Below are 26,535 nucleotides of genomic sequence, written 5' to 3' on the forward strand. Positions count from 1 at the left end.
TCCAACCAAAACAATGATTCAGTGTATATTCAGTTGAAATGCATTACAATGTAATAAGGACAAGAACGTTGGCATACATCTATGTGGAAACTACCAGTTAGAACTACTGCACTGTAGTCTACAACAAATCTGCAGGTATAAGTTACATGCTCCAAAGATAACATATTACAGTAACCGGTAGAATCGTATTAACACCACCTAAATCTCAATCACTATCTGCTCTAGCTAACACAAAACTAAAGAAATTGTTTTACAAAACACATGAAATCTTCAATCGACAGAAACTAAACCTAACAATACGCAGATTTTTCCATATCACACAACTAGTATACAATTATTGCTGGTTAAAGAAACTATTTCCAGCCACTTCAAGTCCTTCTTCCCCTCCGAGACTTAACAGCCACCTTCTTTCCACGACGAGTTGTGGTGGTAGTCGCCTGGGGCTCAGTCAGCATCCTCTCAATTGATTTCATCCTTGTGCCATTCTGTGGTATGATTTTGTCGGACCCTGAGCTTACAGTTTCATGATTTTGGTTTGCATTTGCTTCTGCGGATGAACTGAAGAATAAAGTTTTTAACTGTCAGATCACCTCAAGGTTTTACAGTGATGAAAAGAATGGAAGACAGTAATGGTTACCCATTGGCAGAAAATTCATTGGCTGATCCATTTTCTTTCTTAAGTGCATGAGAGTTACCATCTTGTGGCTTATGATCTGAAAAGAATGGATTACTCGGAAAGTTAGTAAAGTTGTGTAAAACTGGAGGAGTTTGATTCAGATGAATACAGGGAAGGGTTCTCATTATATCTAGCATATGAAGCATCTAGCACAATTGCAATAAGATAGTGTCTTAAGTTGTTCAGCTCCTCAAAGCCTGAGAATACTATCGTTAGATCATTAAATGTTTTGATAAATGTGCATTTTACATCTAAAAAGTAAATTATGTTTGTTGCGGCGAGTGTATAACAGAATGGTTGTTAGCCAAAGCCACCCAAAGCTGAAGCTAATAGAGAAATTAATGCATGCAGAAAAGAATTCCACCGTGTTCCACAACCATTTCGACAGCAAGATATCAGCTAAAGATCTTATCTTGTTAGTACCAAGAAATCTCTCCCTGCTAGATCATATACTTTCATCACAAAATTAACATAGCCAACCAGACCCGCCCCCAGTAGATAAGGACGATTTACATGAACATTGAGGGTACACAATATTCATTTGTGTCTCTCAATTCCCTCCTTTGGGATCATGATAAAAGATGCAACGCCCTCGTATTCATGGAAAGACTCATGCATCCGCTTGCTTCTTAAAACTGGCAGTAAGTCTTGCTAAGCATAAACTAAAGATTCATGATACTTGTAAGTCGACACTTAACAGAAAAAAAAAGTTAAGGTAAGAGCAACGAGCATGTTGAATATAGAACAATAACATACCAGAAATAGAATTTGTTTCTGCAATGCTAGAAACATTAGGTTGTGAGGAACTTTCAGAAAGTTCCTTCCCTTCAGCACCAGTACTTGTCTGTACAGTGGAATTAGGAACGTCATTGAGGTTGACAGCATCATCAGCATCACTGAGAGTCAAGAAAAAAGAAAAATATATGAAAACACAAACAGTACATTGTGTGAACTGAGCTGCTTGCATATATAATGACCCAATCATACTTAAACAGAAGGAAAGCAATCGATATTTCATCTTGTATAGCAGAGCTGCAACTAAAGCTATTACTAGGCTTTCAATTTTAATGGCACAAATTTATAAGTTTAGTTGGGATTGGCAATTCAGAACTGCAGAAAGTTCACCAATTTGCCCTGTTGTAAAAATAGATAGTAAAACTAGAAAAAATGAACATAAGACAAACCTACACCATCAATATAGACTGTAGTCATGGCACTTAAAATTGTGAATTATCCATCTTGAAAATTCTAGCGCACGCCTCCAATCAAGATGTATGAAGATCCGAAAAACAACCCTAGAGGCCAATTCACAATTGGGTGATACTATATGCTAATAAATAAAAGGAGATGGTTAAAGTTGCAACAACCATAAAGGGATACAAGTAGAGATCCATAATAAGCCTTAAACATTATTGTCGTTATGTACATATAAACCTTAAACGTTACGTAACATTTCCAAATAAGTCAGATAGGTCGTAACCTATGCTATTACAAAATAGTCTACACTATTTCAATATACCATGGATTATTTCAAAATGGATGCTACTTCGGTATAACTTATAGCAGAGGACTTAAAAAAGTATTTTATTTGTTTGCATTGTTTAAGACGTTATGTGGTTTAAGTATTACTTTTGGATTGTTTGTTTGCAAGCCTTGGCTTCTTTTGTCATCGTTATTGATATTCGGTGACATCATTAAGCTAGTGATCGTGAACTTATGACTTGTGAAGAATTAAACATCTCTGTGATTGTGAACTACTGACTTGTCAAGGATAAGATTAACTTGAAACTTTGAGCTATCAGCCTATCAAGAGTTTGAACATTATGTTTATGATTATTTTCAACATTGCCATAAACCTTGAGCCAACATTGTGAAGCGTCATTAGTTATGACCTGCCCCATACAATGAACTGTTTATTACCCTTCAACAATTTGACTAAATATATAACGTGCATAGTTATATGTTAAGCATATCAAATTATTAAAAAATTACGTATCTTTATTATGATTAAGTTTTAAGCATTTATACTTCATGGCAACTGACATAATTAATTTGAGGGCACAGCCACAAACAAAACAGCAATAAGTAGATCCAACTACAAGCAATAAGTACTTTCTTTCTGTACAATCTATGCCCTCACTATTATCCAATGAACAGTCCACATGAAAAAAGTTGGGAGGAATGAACGTGTATAGCACTTCGCCATCTGTGGTTGGGTCTTGTTTGTGTATTTGTGACTGTGTATATTTCTGTGTGCACGTGTGTTTATTTTTTTCTATTATTTTGTTTGGAAGGTACGCTTAAAAGTTAATATATTGTCAACACTTAAATGAATTTATACTCAAGTATATAGCATCTAGCGACAAGTAGCACTAGATCAAATCTATATTCATTGAAGTACTTAAAAGTATGTTTGGCAACTTTGAACTATAATCCACTTGGCTTATAATCCATAAACAGATTATAAGCCAAGTGGATTATAAGCCAAAGTGTTTGGTAAATTTAGTGGATTATTTAATCCATGTTGAATATTAGTGTTTGGCAAATGGGTGGCTTATAAAACATTATAGTTGTTAAAATGACCAAAAAACATTAATGGGGTTGGAGAGAGATAAATTGGGCTTGAAATTTCTAAAATGATGAAGGGTATATTGGTCTTTTACACGGCCAAACCTTGTGGCTTATAAGCCACCAAAAATTAAGTTGGAGTAATACAGCTTATTTTTCAATGGTTTATAAGGCAAATGACCAAACATGTCAAGCTACTTTGACCACTTGCCAAACATGCTCTTAGATTGAAACAATGAATAAGAAAGAAGATACTTGAATGGAGATTGGTTCTAGTTGCAACTACAAATTATAATATTGGGTTGATTTCACAACCCCCCCCCCCAACCACCACAAAAAAAAACTTTGGAAGGTGTTGCACATAACCACCCTGAACTTTGTTTATCTCACATAACTCCCCTGAATTATAGTGTCTCACAAAATCCCCCTAAACTTCAGTTTATCACACCTAACCCATCTACCTGTAATTTTCAAATAACTTAAATGTCTTTTGAGTGAAAAAAATTCAAAACTATACCACAAATTGCAAAGAAAATAGAAAAGGAAAAAGATCATTAATCATCTAACCATAACCTCTCTTAAATAGCGATTAGGCGGATATTACAAAAATGGGTACGAGATAAAATCATATCTAATCACATCTCACCAAATCTCATAATATCTGCTAATTCTAAATACTAATAATATCTAACACTCCCCCTCAAGCTGGAGCATAAATACTATATATGTTCAGTTTGTTACAAATGAAAACAAAACAGCTAGTTGCAAGAGTTTCATAATGTCATATTTCTCCGAAATATTTGAAGACGTCCACAATTAGAAAATTATAGTCATAGCTAGTAGGACCCTAGGCAAATTAGCCAATAAAAGAAACTCTAGGCGGGTCAGCCAAAAATAATTCGAGACAGGTCAGCCAGTAAAAACGCTAGATGGGTACGTCAGTAGAAACCCTAGACGGGTCAGCCGGTAGAAACCCTAAACTTATAAGACAATAGAAACCATAGGCGGATAAGCCAATAGAAAAAATATTAACAGGTCAGCCAGAAGAAACCCTAAGCGGGTCAGCCAGTAGAAACCCTATATGGATCAGGCAGTAGAAACAACGTCGAAAGAGAAGTGATGATGTCGCATATAACTACCAAAGATGTAGAAAAGTGAATTGTAACTCCGAAACTGTTCATCGCATAAACAATGACCTTGATACTATTCATCACGTGAATAGTAGATGCCAAGATGTTTTTTTATTTAGGTTATTTTGTGGAGGGTGTTTGATAAGATCTAGAAAATAATGATGTTGAAGTAGTTGTTAAAGCCGTCGTTGCCATCAAAGCCGCCGAGGAGAGCATGAAGGCCATGCAAAACCCCCTCGATGGCCTTGAGATCTAAAAAGCTGAAAGAAATTCCTGCAAGATCAAGTAGGCTCTGATAGTACGTAGAGAAAATAGAATAGGCAAAAGATCATTATTCACCTAACTCTAACCTCTTTTAAATAGAAATTAGGAGGATATTACAAAATAAACATAAGATAAAATCATATCTACTCACATCTCACCATATCTCATAATATCTTATAATATCTGCTAGATCTAAATACTAATAAGATCTAACACCTATCTTTTACAGGCAACATACTCCTTTCCCTAAAGTTTAAGTTTTTTGTATCAAGAAAATTTTAGTCATTTCCAAATTACAGGCAAAGGGTTAGGTGAGATAATGTAATGTTCGCCCTGAGAGGGTGAGACACTCCATAGTCAGGGGGTTATATGAGATAAACAAAGTTCAGGGGGTTATTTGTAATACCCCACAAAGTTAGGGGGGGTTTATGAAATTAACCCTATAATGTGCAACTTAAATTATAAAAACTGTAAAGGCGCCTAAGGTGTCTTGTCATGATGAGACCTTGTGACATATGTTGTGGAACCATTCAAAATAAAGGAAATGACAGGTCACAGGATGCTAGAGGTGCTCTTAGAATCACAAGTTTGTTAATCAGAACCTCAGGTCCCTGAGTGATCCTTTAGATGTGGATGAGTTGGAGCATTCTGCTTCCTTATAGCAAATGATCCATGTGAAAAGGTTTAGATGTGGATGAGTTGGAGCATTCTGCTTCCTTATAGCAAATGATCCATGTGAAAAGGTAGAAGTAGAATACTTGTTGAATCAAATCTAAGTAGGTGTGCTTCAACATTAGGACATAGAGACTAACATTGTGTCTTGACTTTTTACTAATGATCCATGTGGAAAGGTAGAACTAGAATACTTGTTCAATCGGATCTATGTTACCCGGGTACTTATATCATGATGCCATACCCGTACCCGACACATTCTCATACCCAAACTTCATGGACACTCCTTGAATATATGCAGAACTTCGTGGACACCTCCCGAATATATGCCTGCATTTGTATTTGTTACGACATGTACTCAATTATATGATATAAGTTTTAATTTATAACACTTGTCAAATACTTTTTGGATGTATAGCCTACACTTCACATCTATCTTTTGAAAGTAGTCAGATATGGGTTGGGTTCATTTCAGCCCACACCCAACCGCAAAACTATAAATTTGAAGGGTTGTTTGGGTGTCGTTCAAAAATGAGTAGTTTCCAATTTATAATAATCAATATACTTTTAAAAAAAACCTTAAAAATGTGACAGAAATTTTAATTCTAAATCACACATAAAGTGAAAGACAATAATAGTCTCATGTAAATTATTAAGTTCAATATAATATATATAGCCGTTTCCCCATACCCTACATTTCACAATTTTGCCGTGTCTTGTACCCATGCCTGCAACCGTACCGGTACCTGTTTCCATGCAATGTAGGTAATGATAGGTACAATCTAATGGCCAAAAAAAGTTATTGACCCTTCTGAAGGGTGAGGTTCCTATATAGTACCAACTTTCCATGGACGTTGTTCCTTTCAATAAGACTGTAAGCAAGATAGCTATATTTTTCACTATTCTTTGGTGTTTTAGGGACTTTCTGGCAATAGAAGAGCATTTAACTTCCCCGTTTTAGGCAGGTAATGAATGTTTTCAAATATTTTGTAACAGCTGATTAGCTCTAAAGTAAAAGAGCATGCGAACAATTTTTTCCCATAGACAAATGGATAATGGATAACCCCCTTCCAAAGCTAGGAAGCCTTCCCACCAATCCTTGAACTCTGAAAATTTAGAATCATAAAGAGACTGATACGACTGGTGTGCAATTAAATTATAATCACAACCTAGATAAGAAGCTTTATGCAGCCTTTACTTAAGCAACTAATCAAGCCAGAACTAATAATTCTATGGAAGATTTCACAGACTAGACAATCAAAATAAAAGATGCTGGAAAAATAAGATAAATGGACAAAAGAATGATAGTAGATTTAGTTTGTGGTATCATAATGTACAGAGTGTATTGTTCAAGAAGCTGACATAAAATGACTGCTCTAGTAAAAATAACTTACCATGGCTTGTTTTCTGCCTGTGCTAATTTTATTTCAGACGAGTGATTTCCTGAAGTGAAAGTAGAAAGAAATCAGAAGACAAAAGTATGTGGCACAATGAAAAACTAGAGTACCACAAGAAAACATAAACAGACACAGTCACGAAGATTTACCTTCATGTTCCGCTAGTAATGAAGCTGAAGCATGACTATCGTGACGGACAGGAATATTATTCACTTCTTCCACGACCTTTGAATGCTGTTTCACATCCTTCCACATATTAGATAGACAATTTTTTGTAAGTTATACTATTTCAGTCCTACTGTTTTAGAGGTAGAACCCCACAAAAAAATTTAATATTAAACATTGTAAAGACACCTGAAATTTCACAAACTGAGATACAAAATTTAGTGCTAAGTGGCACAGTTTGCTTACCTGATTTTCATCTAAATGTTGAATTGGTTCAGGAGGAAGAGTATGATGGTTTGGATGTACTCCGCCAATATTATGTTCTTGCTCCGAGACAATGTTCAACGTGTCACCATTGGTTGTTTCGAATGGATGGTTTGTACCAGTATCTTTTTCATCAGCCAATCTAAAAGCTCCATCTGCATAAGGCTCTCCACAATATAACTACGCAAGAAGTTTGAAGTACGTTCCAAAGGTAAACACTTAAAGTTTAAGAAGGGTGAACTCCCTGACCTTTGTTATCAGGCGATCTTTCATGCTCGGCCACTCTTGCAGGTGATTCAGCTTGCTTGGACAGGCCACATTCTAGCTTATCATCTATTGGCTTTAGACGGACGCGACGAGCTTCATCAAGAGTGTCCCAAGAATCAATAAAAAGGCGGCCCCTTTTTGAACCCTGCACCTCATTCAGCAAGATAAAATCATAGGTAGCACATCAGCATCTTACCAATCTTGAAGCATGCATATCCTGTAATTGCTGCAAACCTATAAAGCATTGGCAAGGATTTGGGATACAAATACAACAAAATGCGGACATGGAGAAGCATAAAACTTTGGAAAACTAGGACATAGGTACAGCACAGACACAGAACAAGTTATAAACTTTGGAAAACTAGGTACAGCACAGATACAGAACAAGCTATATACATAAATAAATTTTTATGTATAAATATGCAAAACAAACCTAGATACACAGATACCTACAAATGTACTCCACAATACAGGTACACAGATTTAAGATATGTACCATGTAGATGCAGCAATAAAAAATTACCATGTGTGTAACTTAATGTTCATTATCGCGCATATCTTTCAATAATTTTAGTTCCTGAAATTAATAGTTATGTGAACAAGCATCGATCTCGCCTCAAACCGGCTTGGAGATAGATTAATATTTATGTGAAACAAGCATATGAAATCTTGATAATTACTTATTCCTCATCTAATCTTATTAATAATTGTGTTTTTGAAACAAGTATGTATATGATTCAGTACTCAGGAAATCAGTGATTCATGTTATATTATTTATCATGTTATTCAGTCAAATTAGGTATGATGTATAGTTGAATGAGAGAATTTACTAATCTATTTTACTGAGTATTGGGTTACTGAAACATACAAAAGGTGTATCATTATAACATTAACCAGGGAGCTTGCATCACTTTGCATGCTTGTTTCCATTTTGAGAGGGTGCTTCATTATAAATTTCATGCAAAATATTTGATAACTACTCATCCATCATCTCCTTTCATATTTGTCCGTCCTCGACAGTTTGTTTTCCTGCATCATTCTTATCAAGTTTACTCAACTTTAGCTGTTACAGGAATAAATAATGCACATTATTTTGCTTGTCATACTATTCAAATTCACCAGCCAAATTCGGTCTAATGTTTCAGTTACTTTGGTAAAACTCCTGGGTTAAATAGAGTGTCTAATCAAGACAGCTGTCATTGTCTACATCTTAAATGATAATAATGGCAGACTTGGGTTTGATATAATATTTATTTTAGAACTATTCCAGATTTTATTATTAGCCATAACTCCATACCGTAAAAATGTCTGCACAAAAAACAAATAAAAATAACTTTCTCCACAGCATAGATTGCTAGTAGTACCTTAGCTAAATTCAAAGAATAGTCGGAAGTTATATAGGAAGCTTCATCCTGGTAACGGCGTATTCCATATGGCGGGGGAGTCCTAAACCCAATTCCACTGAAAGCTGGAGATCTCCATGGAGGCAGAGATCTCATGTATGATTTTGCCATATCCACAGGTGAACCTGCTTCGCTTTCAATATCCTGCAGATTTAGGCAACTTTTAATCAACATATGATAGAAATTCATTTAACTCTTTGGCATGATAGATACCCAGTCTAAGTTGCAGAGGTACAGGTATGGGTAGGGAACATGGAAAATTTGTAAAAGGTAGGGTACAGGGACCCTGCTAAACCTCATGGGACATAATCATGGTTCTCAGCTATATTTGTAAACGACCATCTTAAATCATAGCTCTTAATGCTGAAACAAACTCGGCCAGTCGACCCTTAACGAACAAGTTACAAAAATGGATGTGAAGTGTAGGATACACACACACAAAAAAAGTAGTGTATGACGAGTGTTTTAAATTAAACATGCATTATATAATTCAATACGTGCCTGAACAAATATATGCATATATTTAAGGAGTATCTAAGAAGTGTCAGGTACGGGTATGGCTCCATATTAGAAGTACCCAGGTAACGTAGTACCCAGTTAAGTGATTACACACCAATTACTATGGAAACTGCCACTTAGCAACTTGCCCCCAATTCTTGAATGTGGTATCTATACCAATTATGTGTGTGCACAATATTATGTGTATACGTTTTGCATGAACAAACATGCTGGGCTTTATATTCTTCGCTTGGTTTTTTCTATTTAGCGAGTTAAATGGATATCTATCATGCCACATGAAATATAACACATATCCTCCTACAAAACAAAATGGAGAAGCAGGTTTCATAGGGTTTCAAAATCCTGCATATTCAGACAATTTTCAAACCCACCTCAGAGTCGCTTAACTACACAACATTGTATCAAAACCATATGAACAAATCCCCCTCACAAACAAAATGCCTAAACTGTTAATTCATTGGTTTTGTCCAATCTAATCAAGCAGAAGGTAATCTAGTGGATGGTGGAAAAAAAATTTATGTGAACAAATACTGGGGGAGACAAAGTTACATTGGCAGACATGGAAAAAAACAAAATTAACAAATTATAAAGGTGACTCGAAGGAAAAAAGAAAAACTTGTAAGAAAGGTAACTGAAAGTTCAAAACATATAAAGCATAATTCCCTATTCAGGGTAGAAACTATGATACATGATATCCCAAGAGAAATAACTTACTACAAATAATAAAGGTACATGTTTTCTAATCTTCCTTCATTTAAGAACATTATTGAAATAAGTAGTAAGACAGGCCTAAAATTATAATAATAAAAATTTGTCATTCACATGAACTGTTGACAAAAGCTTCAACTTCTTATTTCACAGTGACGCGGCAAAGATCGGTCTATCTACAGTGACTAGAACTAATTTTAAACATTTCCAATACTCAAAAGAATTGGTGAAGACAAAATAAGGGGAAAAAGGAGAAAGAGAATTTAGAAAATTGTCTTTGCTGGGTTTTCTGGTATGTAAATGCATCAAGGAATTTGATACTGCAATTTATGTCTACAAAAATAACATACAAGTGTCAAGAACTTCTATATGCAAGTCTAAAGCAGAAATGAAGAGAAGTTAAGGAAGTAGCACTAACATATTGTCGCATATCAGTATTCAAAGTGCAAGGTCCGCATTCAGAATCATATTTTGGTTTTGATGCTAACTTTTTCTCCTCTAGCCACTTTTTTGCTTCTGCAACAGCTTGATTGCATAAATCAGGTGTACATGCTTCAAAGATAGATTGCCCAGGAGAAAAATGATTTGTTTTACTTGAAGTATAAGAGATTCTTTCTGGCAGAGTCCTTGCACTATATAGTAAAGCTCCAGATATAGTGTCATTGCCAGTAGTCCTGCTTCGGAGCTTCTCCCTTCCATCCCCACAAACTTCCGGAGATGGGAAGTCGACAACTCGAGACTGAATTAGCTTTGTTAGTTTGTCACATTCATCCCTGCTAGCAAATATTAGGACGAAAAAGAAATTCAAATACATCGACAAATAACTAAGTAGTCAACTAATGATCTATGAATGTAACAGCATGATTCATGATAAATGAAAAATTAATTTTATTCTTTTTTTATATGATCCTTATCCACCTTTACAACCTAGCATCCGCCACACATGAAAATATTAGCTAACGCAAGAAATTAAGTTAACAATGCAACTCATATCTCAGCATTAATTTATTTGAGATTGCAAAAGAGGATCCTAAATCAAAACTTTCTATATGCACAGGCATTCACACACACACAACGCACAACACAACAAAAAACACGCGCACCGCCACCTACACGTGATCCCCCACCTGATACACAAGCGCACGCATACACACGCACACACGCAGAGAGACATAACCGAGACTTTTTTCAGAAATTCAAAATCATAGTCGAGACTTCTTTTGGAAATTCAAAGTCATAACTGAGACTTCTTTCTGAAAATCAAAGATAACACCATACATTTTAAGGCGCTGATGATGAACCAGAACATCCCATTGAATAAGTACAATTAAAATAAAAATGAGTCTTCAAACTGAACAGCTCACAAACTAAACCTTTATGAAATTTGCACAAAATTAGAATGAAATACAAAAAGAAACAAACAATTCACAGCTACCTCGAAAAACTCTCTTGCATAAGCAGCTGCTCAATTGCAAGCTTTGTTTCATTTTTGGGGACTATAGCCAGAAGCCTGTCCATACACTTGCTGACTAATTCTGTTCCTCCCTGATGACGAATAAAAGAAATGTCCATCAACATTTTATAATTAATACAGATACCAGTGGTCTTCTACATAATCAGGCCAAAAGCAGGACAGCTTAAATGACTCATTTATATAGAGTCATATACTATCTCAGAAGGTGCAAAAAGCGTTCATATATCCGTCACTTGTAACATATATAAAACTGTCCCATAATTATATAAACCCTCTAAAATCAATGTGGCACTTTCAACATCATGATAATATGAAACAAGGCTAATGATGTGAACAAACTAAATTGTCGACAATATTACAAGGAAAAGAAAATTAACTACCTGATTTAGTGATTGAAGATCTTCCACATCTTCATCTGTCCATTCAAAGAAAGAAGAGCACTGGTCATACAATAGAAAAGCAGTTTAATAGCCAAAGAAACTACTTAATTTAACTAATTGCAGCTACACATACAAAAGGAAACAAAAAGTGTCACACATTGCTCAGGCACGAAATTTCACACGAACAAACCTAACCCAAAACAACAATTCCAGTTTGCTCCAAATACCCCCAATCATGTAGAGTAAGAAATTGGAAAGTCACAGATTAGACATCATCAAGCCAGTAAACCCGGTTGTAATAATACAAGCAAAAATATAAATTGGATGCAAAGCTTTTCTACAACAGGTAACAAATTGTCCTTCTACAAAACAAGAGCAAGTGAAAAAAAGAAGTAGTAGCCAATAAGAATACCCATTCCTAGACATAGTACGCAAATTATGGATGGACGGATGAAAGAGCTGTATATATAGCTTAAGCTCAAAGACGTAGCACCTAACTCAGCAAATGTCATACATGAGATCCTAACAAAATCAAAGAACAGAGTGCTCCTTAAATGAAGTGCAAACAAAATGATTAGTTGCATTGCCGAAAAATAAGGCAACATCAAAACAAAAATGTGGCTCGAAAATAACTTGGGCAACAGATGTACACTACTCAAGTAGAAAAGTAAGGAACTATTTGACCGTCACATCCTTGTACTTCAACCCTCGTTATATCATTCACCAAAATCAAGTCTAATCCATAGCGTTGCAACCACAAGTATCTGGAACATCAGAAGACACAAGAATTGGACCCTGACCGTTGGACAAGCCCCAATTGAACAGTACTGTTGTAACTCTTTTGGACCAGAAAAGAATACGGCCAACTCAACCCGAAAATAATACCAGGCTTCATTAAGGTAGACATAACAGAGTGAGTCTAGTTGGAATAACAGGGTGAAGCTAGTTGGATGGAACTTCCAAGCCAACTTAAAGTCAAATTGGGCCCATTTGTAGCACTCCAAATCTGCAGCCTGGATAACAGCCGAAGTAACCTTACATGAGCTGACCTCTATCAATATAACTGAGTTGAATGTAAGTCCTTATACAATTATACATTACCTATTTTTTCCTAGTTTCATGGACACATAAATAGGACTTAATGAGCGAAAACCTATCTTTATCAGATCACCTAAAATATTGCAGCGGTTATTATTTGTCCACTCAGACTATTATGGCCCAACACTATCACAACAAAATTATGAGTATATTGTTCAGCTTTATTTTGAACCACAAGCTCAACAATATTGCTTCCCAGCCTTTTACCCTTTCAAACATCTTTAAGAAGGTAGGCAACCATAGAAGTTCTCCAACAGGCAGGAGGTTATCAAGCCCATAAGAGGAAGAAGATGCTACAACATAACAATCTGATAAAAATACAGGCATAACCCTAACAACCTTACTTTTTCTTCGCCTAGGCGAAGGTTGGGGTAATCCAAACAAGGGTCATGTCTATCTTTGTTTAGGTAAAGCCGATGAGAGCATGGGTTGCATTCACAATCATTTGAAGCTTGAACCTAAATGCCTCAGTTGCAATCATTTTGCCAAATTATGTGTCTATGATTGGAAACCAGAAATATACTTGCAAATGTTAGGACCCATTTGGTTGGCAGAAGTTAGGACCTATTTGGTTGGCAGAAGTATTAAATGTAGGAAACAGATCAAAGAAGTAACTTCTAAAATTAAGGAGTAAGAAGTAGTGAAAGCAATATATTTTTTGCTTGTTTCGCATATTTTTTGTACTAGAAATAGAGCTCCTTACTCTTCATTCATTTTTATACAATTAGATGACAATGAAAAAAATTTATGAAGTAACCAATAAAGGAAATGCTAATTAAATAAAATTTCCTAAATTCATGCACATTTTGCCTACTTTCGAGTTACATCTAAGCCTTCAAGGATAGAAAAAATTAGGAGATAGAGATGACATGGAGGGACAATATTAGCATCTAAGAATGTACTGGAATAAGGTTTTCTAGATATGCTTAGAAATAGCCTCTGCTTCTTTTACTTTAGCTACTTCATAGTTACTTCCGTGCAAACAAACAAGCTCTTACTCTCATGTAATTTATTTTATGATGAACGACATTTACTCTTTTCTTATATGTATTTGATGCATTTGCACAACATTGATGACCAATATTAATACAACATTTAACATGTATGTAAACGGTTAAAAAGTACAAATCGTTCAATAAGATCACCCAATGGAGCACAAGCCCTATGAGAGCACTCTGGTCATTTTATGAGCCTAGTAAAGCCAAGAGAGCTTACAAAGTTGGGTAAAGGATGAAAGAAACCGAGACCCTATGCTAAACAAGCTCTAAAGTCAGCTAAAACAAGCTTTCCAAGCGCGGGCATAACCACGCAGAGTGCAACGCAATGTAGCTTAAACTCTGCGTAGGCTAAACTCAGCATAACCACTGAAGACACACTGAAGACACTCTCCAAACAGGGCAATTCTCTATAGATAAGCATCGCCCAACTCAACAGAACTCAAACTCTATGGACTGTACGAAGGACGACACGATCTGTGACTTGATTTGACCCCTATCAATGGTCTATCACACAACCGCCCTATTTAATGCGTTGACTAAGCGAACTCGGCGGTGCGATCAGATCGAGACTCACAGTCCCAAGATAGTATGCCACCAAACTCAGTGTGATAACTCAAATCACCCACACTAAGTTTGGCAGGTGCAGTGCATTAAATTAATTTCACTGAGATAATGATGACGGTGACACCTCACGGTTATGCAGAGTGTGAATGTCAGCAGGAGACGCGTTTTCATAGCGTGGGGGCCACACCCACGTTCAGCAGCAAGACACGAACGCGGTTTTCGTTTCCGCGTGAGGCTAAACGTGGGGGCTACCACGTTCATGAGCACGTGAACGCGTTTTGTTTCTCGCACTGGTTTTGCAGGCCCACCCGAATGATTTGCAGCTATATATATAGGTTTTATTCGGTTCCTAGGTTTTTTGGTGCAAGCAGGGGAAAATCATAAAGAGTGCAGCGTGAAAAAGAAAAAAAACAACAGTGAAGCCGCCGACTTTGACTGAGAAGCCGCCGACTTTGAGAAGGTTTTCAGCATCCCTTTTGTGAGAGTTGTGAGAAGGTTTTCAGCATCCCTTTTGTGAGAGTTGTGAGAGATTGATTGAAGGTTTATTTGTGAGAGCTTGTGTGATTGTAAACCCTACTTGTAAGATTGATTGAAGGTTTATTTGTGAGAGCTTGTGTGATTGTAAACCCTACTTGTATTCTCTCTCTCTAATAGTAGATCTCTCCCCTTCTTCCCCCGTGGACGTAGGTAACTTGCTGAACCACGTAAAATTCGTTTTCTTGCTGTGATTTGTAATAGCTTGTTTAGGTTCTCTCGACAAATCAGTCCTAGAACTGATGAGAAGAATAGTGTATATCCCACTTTGTTAAGATATATCACTTTCGATTTTTGTTTCCTTTGTGAAATAGGGATTTAGTTAAGATCTACTCTCTTGTTGTGCACCAGAGGTGCTGCCAAAATTTTCGCTGTGCACAAATGGTATCAGAGCTTCAGGTTCGACTTGAGGTTCGTTTTGAAGGATTCGCTGTAGGATTCTCGTTTGAAGAGTTAAATCAACAACATGAGAGAAATAAGCTGATGCGAAACGGGATAAGGGTCTATCGGAATCAACGATTTAATTCGAACAACGCACCGTTACGCCAAAATTCATGATCTTCGGTAGGAAATTAATACGAAACAATTAATGTAACAGATGGATTTTAACAAGATTTGCAACGATAATCATGAACAATTCCACTTTTAAATATTTTAATCGCAATATTAACTATCATTTCGTAAGTTCTAAAATTAATATCAAAATTAACAGTCACATGTTCAGTTACTCTCAACTCACTAATTCCATCTAAGCAGTGAATATATGATAAAAGTTTAGAGGTGATATATTCATGCAATTAACTAATAAAAATGAGATTACGAAAAATACTGAGTGAGAGAAATGAAACCTTCGTTGGGTTGAACTGTGCGGGTTGAATCTGAACTGAGAATTAGGTTCAACTAAACCTGGCTCGGTCTGAACCAAAACAAACGCAGACCTAAATGAAATGAGGTCGGTTCTGGTCAAACACTCCAGATCCAAAGTGCCTTCTCTGTTCTTCGATCTGAGGGGAGCGGAGAGACAACGTGATGACAACGCGGTTGCAGGACGACGCGACTACAGAAGGAATCGGTGATGGGAGGACACTGTAGCCGGCGGGACGAGAACGCGGCGGCGGACGACGCAGGCGACAGGCGATTTTACAACTGACGACGACTAGGACATGAGGTCGGTTCTGGTCAAACACTCCAGATCCAAAGTGCCTTCTCTGTTCTTCGATCTGAGGGGAGCGGAGAGACAACGTGATGACAACGCGGTTGCAGGACGACGCGACTACAGAAGGAATCGGTGATGGGAGGACACTGTAGCCGGCGGGACGAGAACGCGGCGGCGGACGACGCAAGCGACAGACGATTTTACAACTGACGACGACTAGGACGCGACATCAACTGGTTGTCGAAGTGGCGACGGCATCGACTTGACGAGGATGGCGGAGTGACGGGACGACGGGAGGACGTAGGCAACGACGAGATGGGACGAACAGTCGGCGGTTTGTCAGGACATTCGAGGAGCTGAGCGACGACGTTGTTGAAGAATGAGGAAGCAGTGGTGTCCGGCTATTGGCTATTGTCGGAGGTGAAGGGGAGGACTGAGTTGCTGTTCGGAGGTGAAGAAGGGGAGAAGAAGACGGCGGCTAGGGTTTCACACCTCTAGGTCGTACGATTTCACACCAAAATCAGGTAACGAAATATTTTCTTCATTTATTCATTCAATAATTCACTTTGATTACAAGAGCGTTTAAATAGAAGAGAAAAAATACATAATTAGAAAATTTCCTAAATCCCACAAATCTCTCATAATCACTTAAATCTCTCATAATCAATCACTACCAAATCTAAACCTAATTTAAAATTCAAATCTAAACTAAAATTCAAAATCGAAATTCGAAATTCGAAATTCAAAATTTGAAATTCGAAATTGACTACTAAAAACTAAAATAATTAAAATTCAAATACAAATATAGAAATGTCATTCTTGTCCTCATCACAAGCATACCGGGATCGTATCTTACGAAGGTGATACAGAGTCTGAGCATCAATAATACAAAGATTGATATTCCGAAGTTCGAAGGCAAGATCAATTTTGGTTTGTGGAGATGTCAGGTGATGGATGAATTGGACGTACAAAATTTGGAGGAGACTCTTGAGTTACAAGAAAAACCTAATGATATGGAGGACAAGGTTTGGAAGAAGTTGAACAGTAGGGCTTGTAGAGTTATTCGGTCATGCTTGACGCCGGATCTTATTTATGATGTGATGAACGAGACGTCGACGAAGAAATTATAGGAAACGCTCAATGAGAAGTACCTTAGTAAGAGCATTGAGAATCGACTTTACTTGAAGAAGAGGTTTTACCAGTTTAAGATGAAGAGGAGAGTTTTCATTAGGGAACATGTTAACAACTTCACAAAGCTGCTTTCGGATATGGCTAATATGGATATCATTGTTAAGGATGAAGACAAGGCGATGCTACTTTTGTGTTCGTTACCCGAGGATGATTATGGTACTTTTGTTCTTATTATGATTAATGAAAGAACGACTGTTAATTACAAGGAGGTGACCTAAACGTTTGACGAACCCTCCGAGAAGGCATCGGGAGATGCATTAGCAGTTCAAGGCCGTGATCCAAACTGTGGTAGGAGATCACAGTCTAGAGGTGCACACTTTACAGTTCGTAAAAATCAGTGCCTTTTGTAAAAAGGATGAACATTAGAAAGCCGAATGTCCAAAGTTAGATCGAACCGGAAAGAATAAGGAAAAAACTATACAAGCTTCAGAGCTGAATGTTGTCAAGTCTAGTGATAACAATTCAGATTCGAATTCTTCAGGCTATTCGTTATCTGTATTACCGTCAGTTCGTGTTACCAACTCTATATAATGGATGTTAAATTCGGGTGCTTCTTACCATATTTATCCTAAGGGATTGGTTCTTCAGGTTTCAGGAGTTGAAAAGAGGGAATGTTATGCTTATGGGTAATGGACATGCATGCTCTATTGGTGGTATTGATATCGTTCGTATTCGGATGAGTGACTGGGTGATTCGGGAGTTGGATGAAGTGAGATTCGTTCATCAGTTGAAGAAAAACATCATTTCAATTGGAGATTTGGAGGCAACAGACTATAGGGTGACCTTGGTGGATGCACGTTTAAAGGTCATATTGGGGTTCATGATTGTGATGAAGGACGTCAGAAAGAGCAATTTGTATTATTTGCTTGGAAGCACGGTGATTGATAGAGAACTGACGATTTTATTGGATTTGGCTAAACTGTGATGTTTGTTGAGGCTGGGATATTTGGTTATTAGTATCGTTCATTGTTTATTGAGGAGTGTTTTGACCTACAGTTTGAAGTCCTATAAACACATTGGTATGAGCGAGAAGACCGATGTGGAGTTTTGCATTTCTATCCATCGATCGATTGGTCTTCTAAGGAGTGTTCATTCAGGCATTTGGGGGCATTCTAAGGGGGCATCATTGGGAGGTAATAGGTATGTAGTTTCCTATGTTGGTAACTGTTCTAGGTATTGGTGGGTTGCAACCAAGTCCCGTTAGTGTGAAGTCCTAGAAGTCAATAACTGTTAGAGGAAATATGTTGACAGAAAGGTAACTCGTCGTTCTGTTTTAGGTAAGGATTCTTTTCTGCGTTTGTGTCAAGCTCACGACAGTTGGAGACACTTCATTAGAGAGGAAACATTAGGGCGACGAGATGAGGTGACGGATTTGGTGAGTTGTTCCTTGCTGGAGGAGGATCGATGTTTGATATCAAGCATTGGTCTTAGTGTTCGGGCTTCGACATATTTGGATCATCTTGTTCATAGGTTGCCAACTGCTGTGTTTAGAGACTTTAAATCTGGTGGAGCTGCTTCAGATTTTGGGTTACGTCGGATGTTTGGCTACCCAGTACTTGATCACATCGTGGATGTGAGATTTAATTCGATTGCACATTTGAAATTCAGAAGCTCGTTTGGTTATCAATTGGGAGACTCTGGTTTTGTTCTGAGTAGGTATGTCACTTTTGACTCTCGACAGGTTGAGAGTGTTGATCAGATCGTTGAGATATCACAACAGGTGGAGTGTGATGCCACTTCACGTTGGGTGAAGATTTCTCCACGTTCTCCAGATCATACTGCATCGTTTGGGATTCCAACTAATGTGACACAGATTGAGAATCATGTTGTTTTGGATGCATATGATGAGTTGGTTGATTCGAGTACAGCTGGTGGACATAGTTCAGATTTGGTTATGATCGTTGGTTCACCTCAGGAGGAGGTGTTTGGTTTGTTTCGCTTTGGGACCATTAGAAGAGCTATCAGCCATAGATTTATTGGTGATGTTAGAGAAGGGTTCCGAACTCTTCTAGTTGATTGAGGTCGTTCGTGGCCATTTGGATGAACTACGTGAGGCTTGATTCCTTGGGCAAGAGAATACGTAGACAGTCTTTAGATGCAGTCGGGTTGGATTAGTTGATTTTGATGGGAGTAAGATAGTTTGGACTCTCGTTCGGGTTCCCGACTTGTTGTGGATTGAATCTGTTGTCGTGAATTAACTTCACAGCGTACTGGACACAACAAGTGGGACATTTGGATGTTTTGGTGTCGGCTCAGTTTTGGGAGAAACTTCACCGAGATGGAGAATTGTGAACGTCAGCAGGAGACGCGTTTTCATAGCATGGGGGCCATACCCACGTTCAGCAGCAAGCCACGAACGCGGTTTTCATTTCCGTGTGAGACTAAACGTGGGGGCTACCGCGTTCATGAGCACATGAACGCGTTTTGTTTCTCGCACTGGTTTTGCAGACCCACCCGAATGATTTGCAGCTATATATATAGCTTTTATTCGGTTCCTAGGTTTTTTGGTGCAAGCAGGGGAAAATCGCAGAGAGTGCGACGTGAAAAAGAAAAAACAGCAGTGAAGCCGCCGACTTTGAGAAGGTTTTCAGCATCCCTTTTGTGAGAGTTGTGAGAGATTGATTGAGAGTTTTATTTGTGAGACCTTGTGTGATTGTAAATCCTATTTGTATTCTCTCTCTAATAGTAGATCTCCCCCCTCCTTACCCCGTGGACGTAGATAACTTATCGAATCACGTAAAATTTATTATCTTGCTGTGATTTATAATAGCTTGTTTAGGTTCTCTTGACAAGTCAGTCCCAGAATTGATGAGAGGAAGAGTGTATCCCACTTTGTTGAGATATATCACTTTTGGTTCTTGTTTCTTTTATGAAACAGGAATTTAGTTGAGATCTACTCTCTTGTTGTGCATCAGAGGTGCTGTCGAAATTTATGTTGCGCACAACACAGAGTTTGGTGACCACGTCGTATTAAATGTGATGTGACTGAAAGGACTGCGCTTATGATGTTGATGGTCCAAGCAGAGTTTCAAGCTAAAAGGCATTAAATGCAAATTCGGCGAAAGTGATTGAGTAAACAACGAGCAGTATGGTCATTGCACGGACGAGGCTAAACTGTGCACGAACGAACTTCACGTTCAGTTCTACAAGAACTCTATAAATATCACCATTCTTTAAATTTTCAAGGGGGCTCATTCAAAGTATTTATTGTGCATCTACTGCTCTCCCACCGAGTCCTAACTCCGTGGAGAAGACATTTGCTTTGCAAATTCAATTCATTTTTAGACCTTAACACCTGGTCGTTAGATCTTGCGTCGGGATAGCCATATAACAATCAATCTCTACTCATTGTTAGCATTCTTCTCACTTGTTCAACGAGGCAAAACCTCAATGACAAGTTCATTCTTTGTTTCAAGAAGCTTCATTCCTCAAGACTGAACAATTCAATCTCACTCTATTATATAAAGAACGGTGCTATTTTATTCATACGGTCAACGGAGTCGACGCCTAGTCTCTTTCGGCACAACTTTTCAGAATCGAACAATTGTAACTAAGATAGTAAGATACTGTAATATTTATTTTCGCAAGAGATTAATAAAAGAGAACTACTATTTTATTGTCTCAAATCTTTGCAAATCTTTTAACCTGAAAACAATGTATAATAAGATGAGCCTTTCTATGTTCAAAGGTCAAATAGTTTTTTGAGTAAGAATTAAGAAAAAAACTAAATAATGTCTCATGACAATGGGGTAAAGAAACAAAAATTTAATGAGTCTAACATATCAAAAGAAGCGTATAAAAAACTTTTTCCCTTTTATTCCTATCTTTTTCCCTTCTTTTTGTGTATCTGTTGGGAGTTAAACAATGCCCCTCTCCCCAAAAAAAAGGCATCACATTGCTAAAGTTTTAATAAGACATCAACATAAAGGGTTACAAACAACTTCAAATCGAGATAATGTCAATCTTACACATTGATTAGGCACTGTAAGTAAACTAAAAATCTTATCGGTTGTAAGAACCAGATAAGAAAGTAGGCAACATATCAGAACTACCAGAACCAATCAATCATCTGTTGGTTGAATACTATGCAGTCTTGACAAGACCAAACTTTATAAGGTTGCATGAACAAAAAAGAAAAAAAAATGAAACGCTTTATGCGTTTACATTAAAGTACTTATTTGCTAGAGGCTGTAAGAATCTAAACAATCCCACTACATTTCTTTTGTAAGCCAAGAGTAGTAGCTGAGTGTCTGTCCAAAGTTAGTGATATAGGTTTCAATGCATTTCCCAGTTATTAGTGAAGCCCATACGTCAGTCTCTAGGACTCTCAATTTTAAGGAGACTCGACATGTTGGACGAGCAGTATACAATATACACTTCTTTAAGTAGGATCAACAAAGGCCTCAAGGTTATCCATAACGGATAGTGTCGTCCAACAATGAGACATTGCTGAGACTATTTAGGACTATTGCAGTAAAATAACAGTAAAAAAACTCCAAGTCAAATAGCTGTCTAATTTTGATATATATAAATATTCAAAAAAATAAGAAAAATTTAGAAAATCTAAAAATGCATATTTGATGATTTAAAGATATTTTAAACATGAAATAGACATACAACTGTCACATAATACTGAAGACGACTGAAGAAGGAGTCAAAGAGTCGTCGTCTTCGAGAAGAGGAGCTCAGCAGTGAGAGGACTACAGTAAGAGCAGCTCACGACGAGAGGAGGTACGAGAAAGTGTTGAGAGATGTGTAGGAGGCTATGGGAAGCGACAGGAATATGCCAGAAATGGCAGGAGGCAGTGGGATGTAGTAGTTGCGGGTAGGGTTTAATTTTTAAAATATAAACCTCAAACCGCTTTTGAATAGCGGTCAAAAGCAAATTTTGCCCGCAATCGTGAGCTATTCACTACTATGACGTGCTATTGGTCGCTTTTGAAAGCGAAAATCGTATATTCCGTAATATGTCACCATTATTGGGTGATAGCATAGTGGAAAGGGACCGCTAATGCTATTAGCGCCACTACTTATAACAACAAAAGGCCTTGTACAAAATTTTATTTCTCCTATTTATTTAACCTTCAGGTTCAAGGTAAGATTCAACTTATTTGTACATTCCATAATAACTGGATTCTTATTTATTCTGACTGCAAATTTAGATTCCGCGGTCCAACAACTACTAGGTTTCCATCCCAATAGGAAGTAGGCAGTGAATTTTGGGCAACGATAGTTAATTGCAATTTGGAGGCTAGAATAGACACTTATTAGGTGATAGTGAATAAGGTTGCACTTATAGAGTGAATTGAATATCTCGTCTAAAGGAGTGAGTTCATGGAAATTGGTAAGTCACAATTTTGATAGAGTGAATCTCCCCCTATTCACCATTCCCGATCCATCCCTGCAAACATTATATAAATAAAACTTTTTCCTGCCTTCATAAGACCAAGCTTTATAATGTTTCATAGGGGGGAAAAGAAAAAAAAATGCGTCTAAGTGTTTTCATTGAAGCACTTATTTGCTAGAGACTGTAACAATCTAAACAATCCCACTACATTTCTTTGTTAAGCTAAGACTATAAGCAATCGTTGAGTGCCTTACCAAAGTTAACGGTGTAGGTTTCAACGCATTCCCCAGTTATTAGTGAAGCCCATAGGTCAGTCTCAGGGACCCTCAGTATTAAATAGACTCAACAAGTTGGATGAGCAGTAAACAGTATACACTTCTTTAAATTGGATCAACGAAGGCCTTAGACGAAACTTTATCCACTCCTATTTCGTTAAACTTCACGTTCAAAAGGAAAATTCAACATATTTGTGCATTCCACAGTGACTGGCTTCGTATAAGGGAACTGAAATTCCATGGCCCAACAGCTATTAAGTTTCCATGCCCAGTAGGAAGTAGACAGTGAAATAAGGGCAACAATAGTTAATTCAAATTGGAGACTGAAACAGTCACTTATTGGAGTAAGAGTTAGTTAGGTTGCACTTTTAGAATGAATTGAATCTCCCTTGTCCAAAGGAATGAGTTTATGGAAATTGGTAAGTTTCAACTTTGATAGAGTGAATCTCTTCCTATCATTACTCCCAATCCATCTTTCATTTCCTGCAAACATCATCTAAATGGAACTTATTCCTGCCTTGCTTTTGCCAAAATTTCCCTTCCAAACATTTCTAGAACAATAATCCTCCATAATAATCTAAAATGAAGCATTTTAGCCACAACTCACCGAGAACCACCCTCACCTGCTTAATTAATCCAAAAAGAGGTAATTAAGCACGAATTGTCTCATCTCTACTGTAATAATAGGGTAAATTACAAGGACCTCCACATCTAATAAGTTCAATAAGAACCCTCTCATAATATCCACATCTTCATACGAATTGGGTCTTTCAGGGTTTGTTGTAAACAATAAATGAAGAATAAGAGGGAGAAAATAGAAGATATAAACTGAACACAACAAACGTAGTTGTAAAATTTAAATGTGAAATTTAAATTTTAGCTTCCCACGTGCATTTAATGTCAATCCTAATTCTGTCAAAAACTTACCGAGTGTCATAACTATCATTTGAACTTTTATTGTGCTTTAGCCATAATAAATAATATCACGATACCTTTTAACTAACCTAACAGGATTTGCTTCATTTTAGGGCAATCAACAGCTCGTAAACGCGCACAAATCTCCTACTACCAGCATCCCCAATTAGAACAAAAGTTTACTCTATTTAACAAATTACTAGCTAAAACAAGCAAATAGTACTCAAATTTGGGATCGAGAACTCACAGTCACCGGAGCTAAGATCTTCATCGTCGTCAGAAGAATAAACAGGAGAAGACGAATGAGGAGACTCCGAGCTACGATACGAGGGGAGAACAGAGGAGATGAGCTTGCCAGCGCCTGAAATCAAGCCGGATAACCACTTAGGGCTTCCCATTTGGGCCGCCGCCGGCGAGCTCTCGGGCCTCGCGTAGGGCGAGGCCGAAGGTGTTACTCTCCTCCCGCGGAGCAACTTACCGCCGGATCTGGGCTCGTCGGAGCGGCGAGCCCTAAAGAGAGAGGACATGGCAGAGGAGGGAAAATTTTGCTCGGCGAGGGGGAAGGGGGTTAAAAGAGTCTTTTAGGATTATTTTTTAGGTGTTGGAGATAAAACTGTTGAGGCTTTTAAAAGGATTATTTAAGTCGTTCTTTGGATGCTGGGATAAAGCGTCCCTGCGTAAGGAATAAGGATATGGCGTAGGATAATGACAGCAGAGCAAGGTTTTGGCTGGAACTTTGGTGGGCGTATATATATATATATATATAATGAATGTTATCTGATTTTAGAATGAGATACGCATGTGACGTATGGGCGTAACTAAATTGAGATTATGTGAGTGGAAATGATCGGGCTGGTAGGTGATTGGATTAGATTTGAGAGTCTGAGACTTATACATACACTATTGTGCGCCTTGTACAAAGCAAGGTTCTCTATTTTTTTTTTAAAGCAATGCATTCTGAGTTTGTCTCATTCTAAGTTTTAATACATTGGATTTAGTTATTGTATGCTTAAAATTAAAAATCGTATCTACTCCTCTATGTTTAAAGAATGACCCAAGTTTTAATACATTTTATTTAGAAATCATATCTACTCCTCTATACTCAAAGAACGATCCAAGTTTTAATACATTTGATTTGCCTTACTGTTTATGATACAGTAAAATACTGCAGCATAAATAGTAAATTCAAGTATGGAGGAGTGGATTGATTTACGGTTTATATTACAGTAGCATAACGATAACTTCGAGTGGACCAGATTTGATTTACTGTTCATACTATAATTTTTTTAGTATTTACTGTAGCATGAACGGTATTTCTTTGGATTTTTCTTTAAATATAGAGGAGTAGCATGGACAATAATTATTTAGATTTTCCTTTAAAAGTATAGAGGAGTAAATAACAGCTTTAATTAATTTTAAGTTAATAGAAGTTATAATTCAAGTACAGTTAACAAATAAACCTATTCGGTTACTTCAAACACATGGTACTGGTGGTTGGTGAAAACAAAGCGTATACAATGTTTTCTTCCCAGGGCAGCAAACGACCAAACGATAAAAAAGAGGAGAAATTTGACAAATTATATCATAAATATAATTATCTTCTTAGACTTTCTCCCTCTGTAATGACAAAATGTCCATAGACAAAGCACAAGAAGCTTTCAAGACACAGGAATTAGGAAACAAAAGCAATTTATTTAGCTCGGCTGCTGCAGGCTGCGTTGGCTTTCGCCAAACCTAGCTTACTGTGGTCAACCGATCTTTTCGTTGTGAATACCAGAATCTTTGCCGAACAACATAGTGCCGAACAAGATCCGAGACCATTAGTTGATCAAGTAATAATAGAAAAATATCAAATTTTATTTATACATTGAAACTTAACTCCTCCGTTGAGAAGCAATGAATCGTATAAATACTTCAAATAAATAATATTTGGTAGAATAGCCTAGCAACATCACTTCCAGCAGATAAAAATATTACAGGGAAATATTTCAGTTGTCACCCTCCGTGCATTCTCCTGCCATGCCTGTCAAAAGAAATGCAAACTGTACATCATTCAAACTGAATTTTCATAAGAAAAACACCCAGAATATACAAGGAAATGAATCCGGACTACCCCGCGAAAAATACAGGATACAACTTTCATGAGCCAGGATCATAGATTAGGCATTAGCAGTCTGTGGTGGTTATGTACATCCTTCTTCAGCTAATATAATCCAAAAGTCACCTCAAGAACTCTGTATATTCAGCAGTTACATGCATCAGTGACTAAGACAATTGTAATGGTTAAACCTGCACCTGGAAGGTCTCATTGGGTCGCTCATTGAATGAGGAAATGAGCATAGCTAAGTCTGGGTCGTTCTTGTATTTGTTCCAAGCTGTTTCAAACTGCAAATCTTTCCGTCTATACAACAGAGGACAAGTCTTTGAAGTTAAAAAGGGCAGAAAGGGGTAAAAAAGAAGGCAGTAAATAGATTCTATTGTTGCTTACTTCTGAAGAAGGATCAGCGTATCTAAGATGTGATTGCGGACAACTTCTCGGCTCTTCCACATTGCTGATTCCTTGTATAAAA

General features: G+C 37.4%; 2 protein-coding genes across 6 annotated transcripts in view; both read right to left on the reverse strand.

The window, feature by feature from the left end:
• On the reverse strand, nt 1-24,606 carry LOC109840431 (protein KAKU4). 3 transcript variants are annotated; one of them, XM_020409078.1, is made up of 12 exons: nt 24,213-24,606; nt 11,888-11,922; nt 11,469-11,578; nt 10,452-10,806; nt 8,768-8,950; nt 7,386-7,548; nt 7,119-7,291; nt 6,857-6,953; nt 6,705-6,753; nt 1,433-1,572; nt 638-713; nt 1-558 (listed from the first exon to the last, which is right to left on the reverse strand). In XM_020409078.1, the coding sequence occupies exons 1-12, from the start codon at nt 24,490-24,492 to the stop codon at nt 369-371; spliced, it is 1,851 nt and encodes a 616-aa protein (XP_020264667.1). In that variant the 5' UTR covers nt 24,493-24,606; the 3' UTR covers nt 1-368. The 3 variants fall into 3 exon arrangements, with proteins under 3 accessions (XP_020264667.1, XP_020264666.1, XP_020264668.1); XM_020409077.1 differs by having other exon boundaries at nt 10,452-10,809; nt 24,213-24,605; XM_020409079.1 differs by having other exon boundaries at nt 6,857-6,941; nt 10,452-10,809; nt 24,213-24,602.
• The window catches only part of LOC109840432 (uncharacterized protein At2g39910), a 4,662-nt gene continuing 3,764 nt past the window's right edge, over nt 25,638-26,535 (reverse strand). The window contains exons 1-3 of one of the 3 annotated variants that reach the window (XR_002246924.1): nt 26,454-26,535; nt 26,079-26,366; nt 25,638-25,988 (exon numbers count right to left, since the gene is read on the reverse strand). Coding sequence is in view for 2 of the 3 variants with exons in the window: in XM_020409081.1 (XP_020264670.1) it covers nt 26,169-26,199 (31 nt within the window). In the remaining variant the exon portion in view is untranslated. The remainder of the gene's footprint in view (nt 25,989-26,078; nt 26,367-26,453) is intronic. The other 2 variants (XM_020409081.1, XM_020409080.1) reach the window with 2 other exon arrangements.

Source organism: Asparagus officinalis, chromosome 5 (assembly GCF_001876935.1).
Source record: "Asparagus officinalis chromosome 5, Aspof.V1, whole genome shotgun sequence".
NCBI classification, from domain to species: Eukaryota; Viridiplantae; Streptophyta; class Magnoliopsida; order Asparagales; family Asparagaceae; genus Asparagus; species Asparagus officinalis.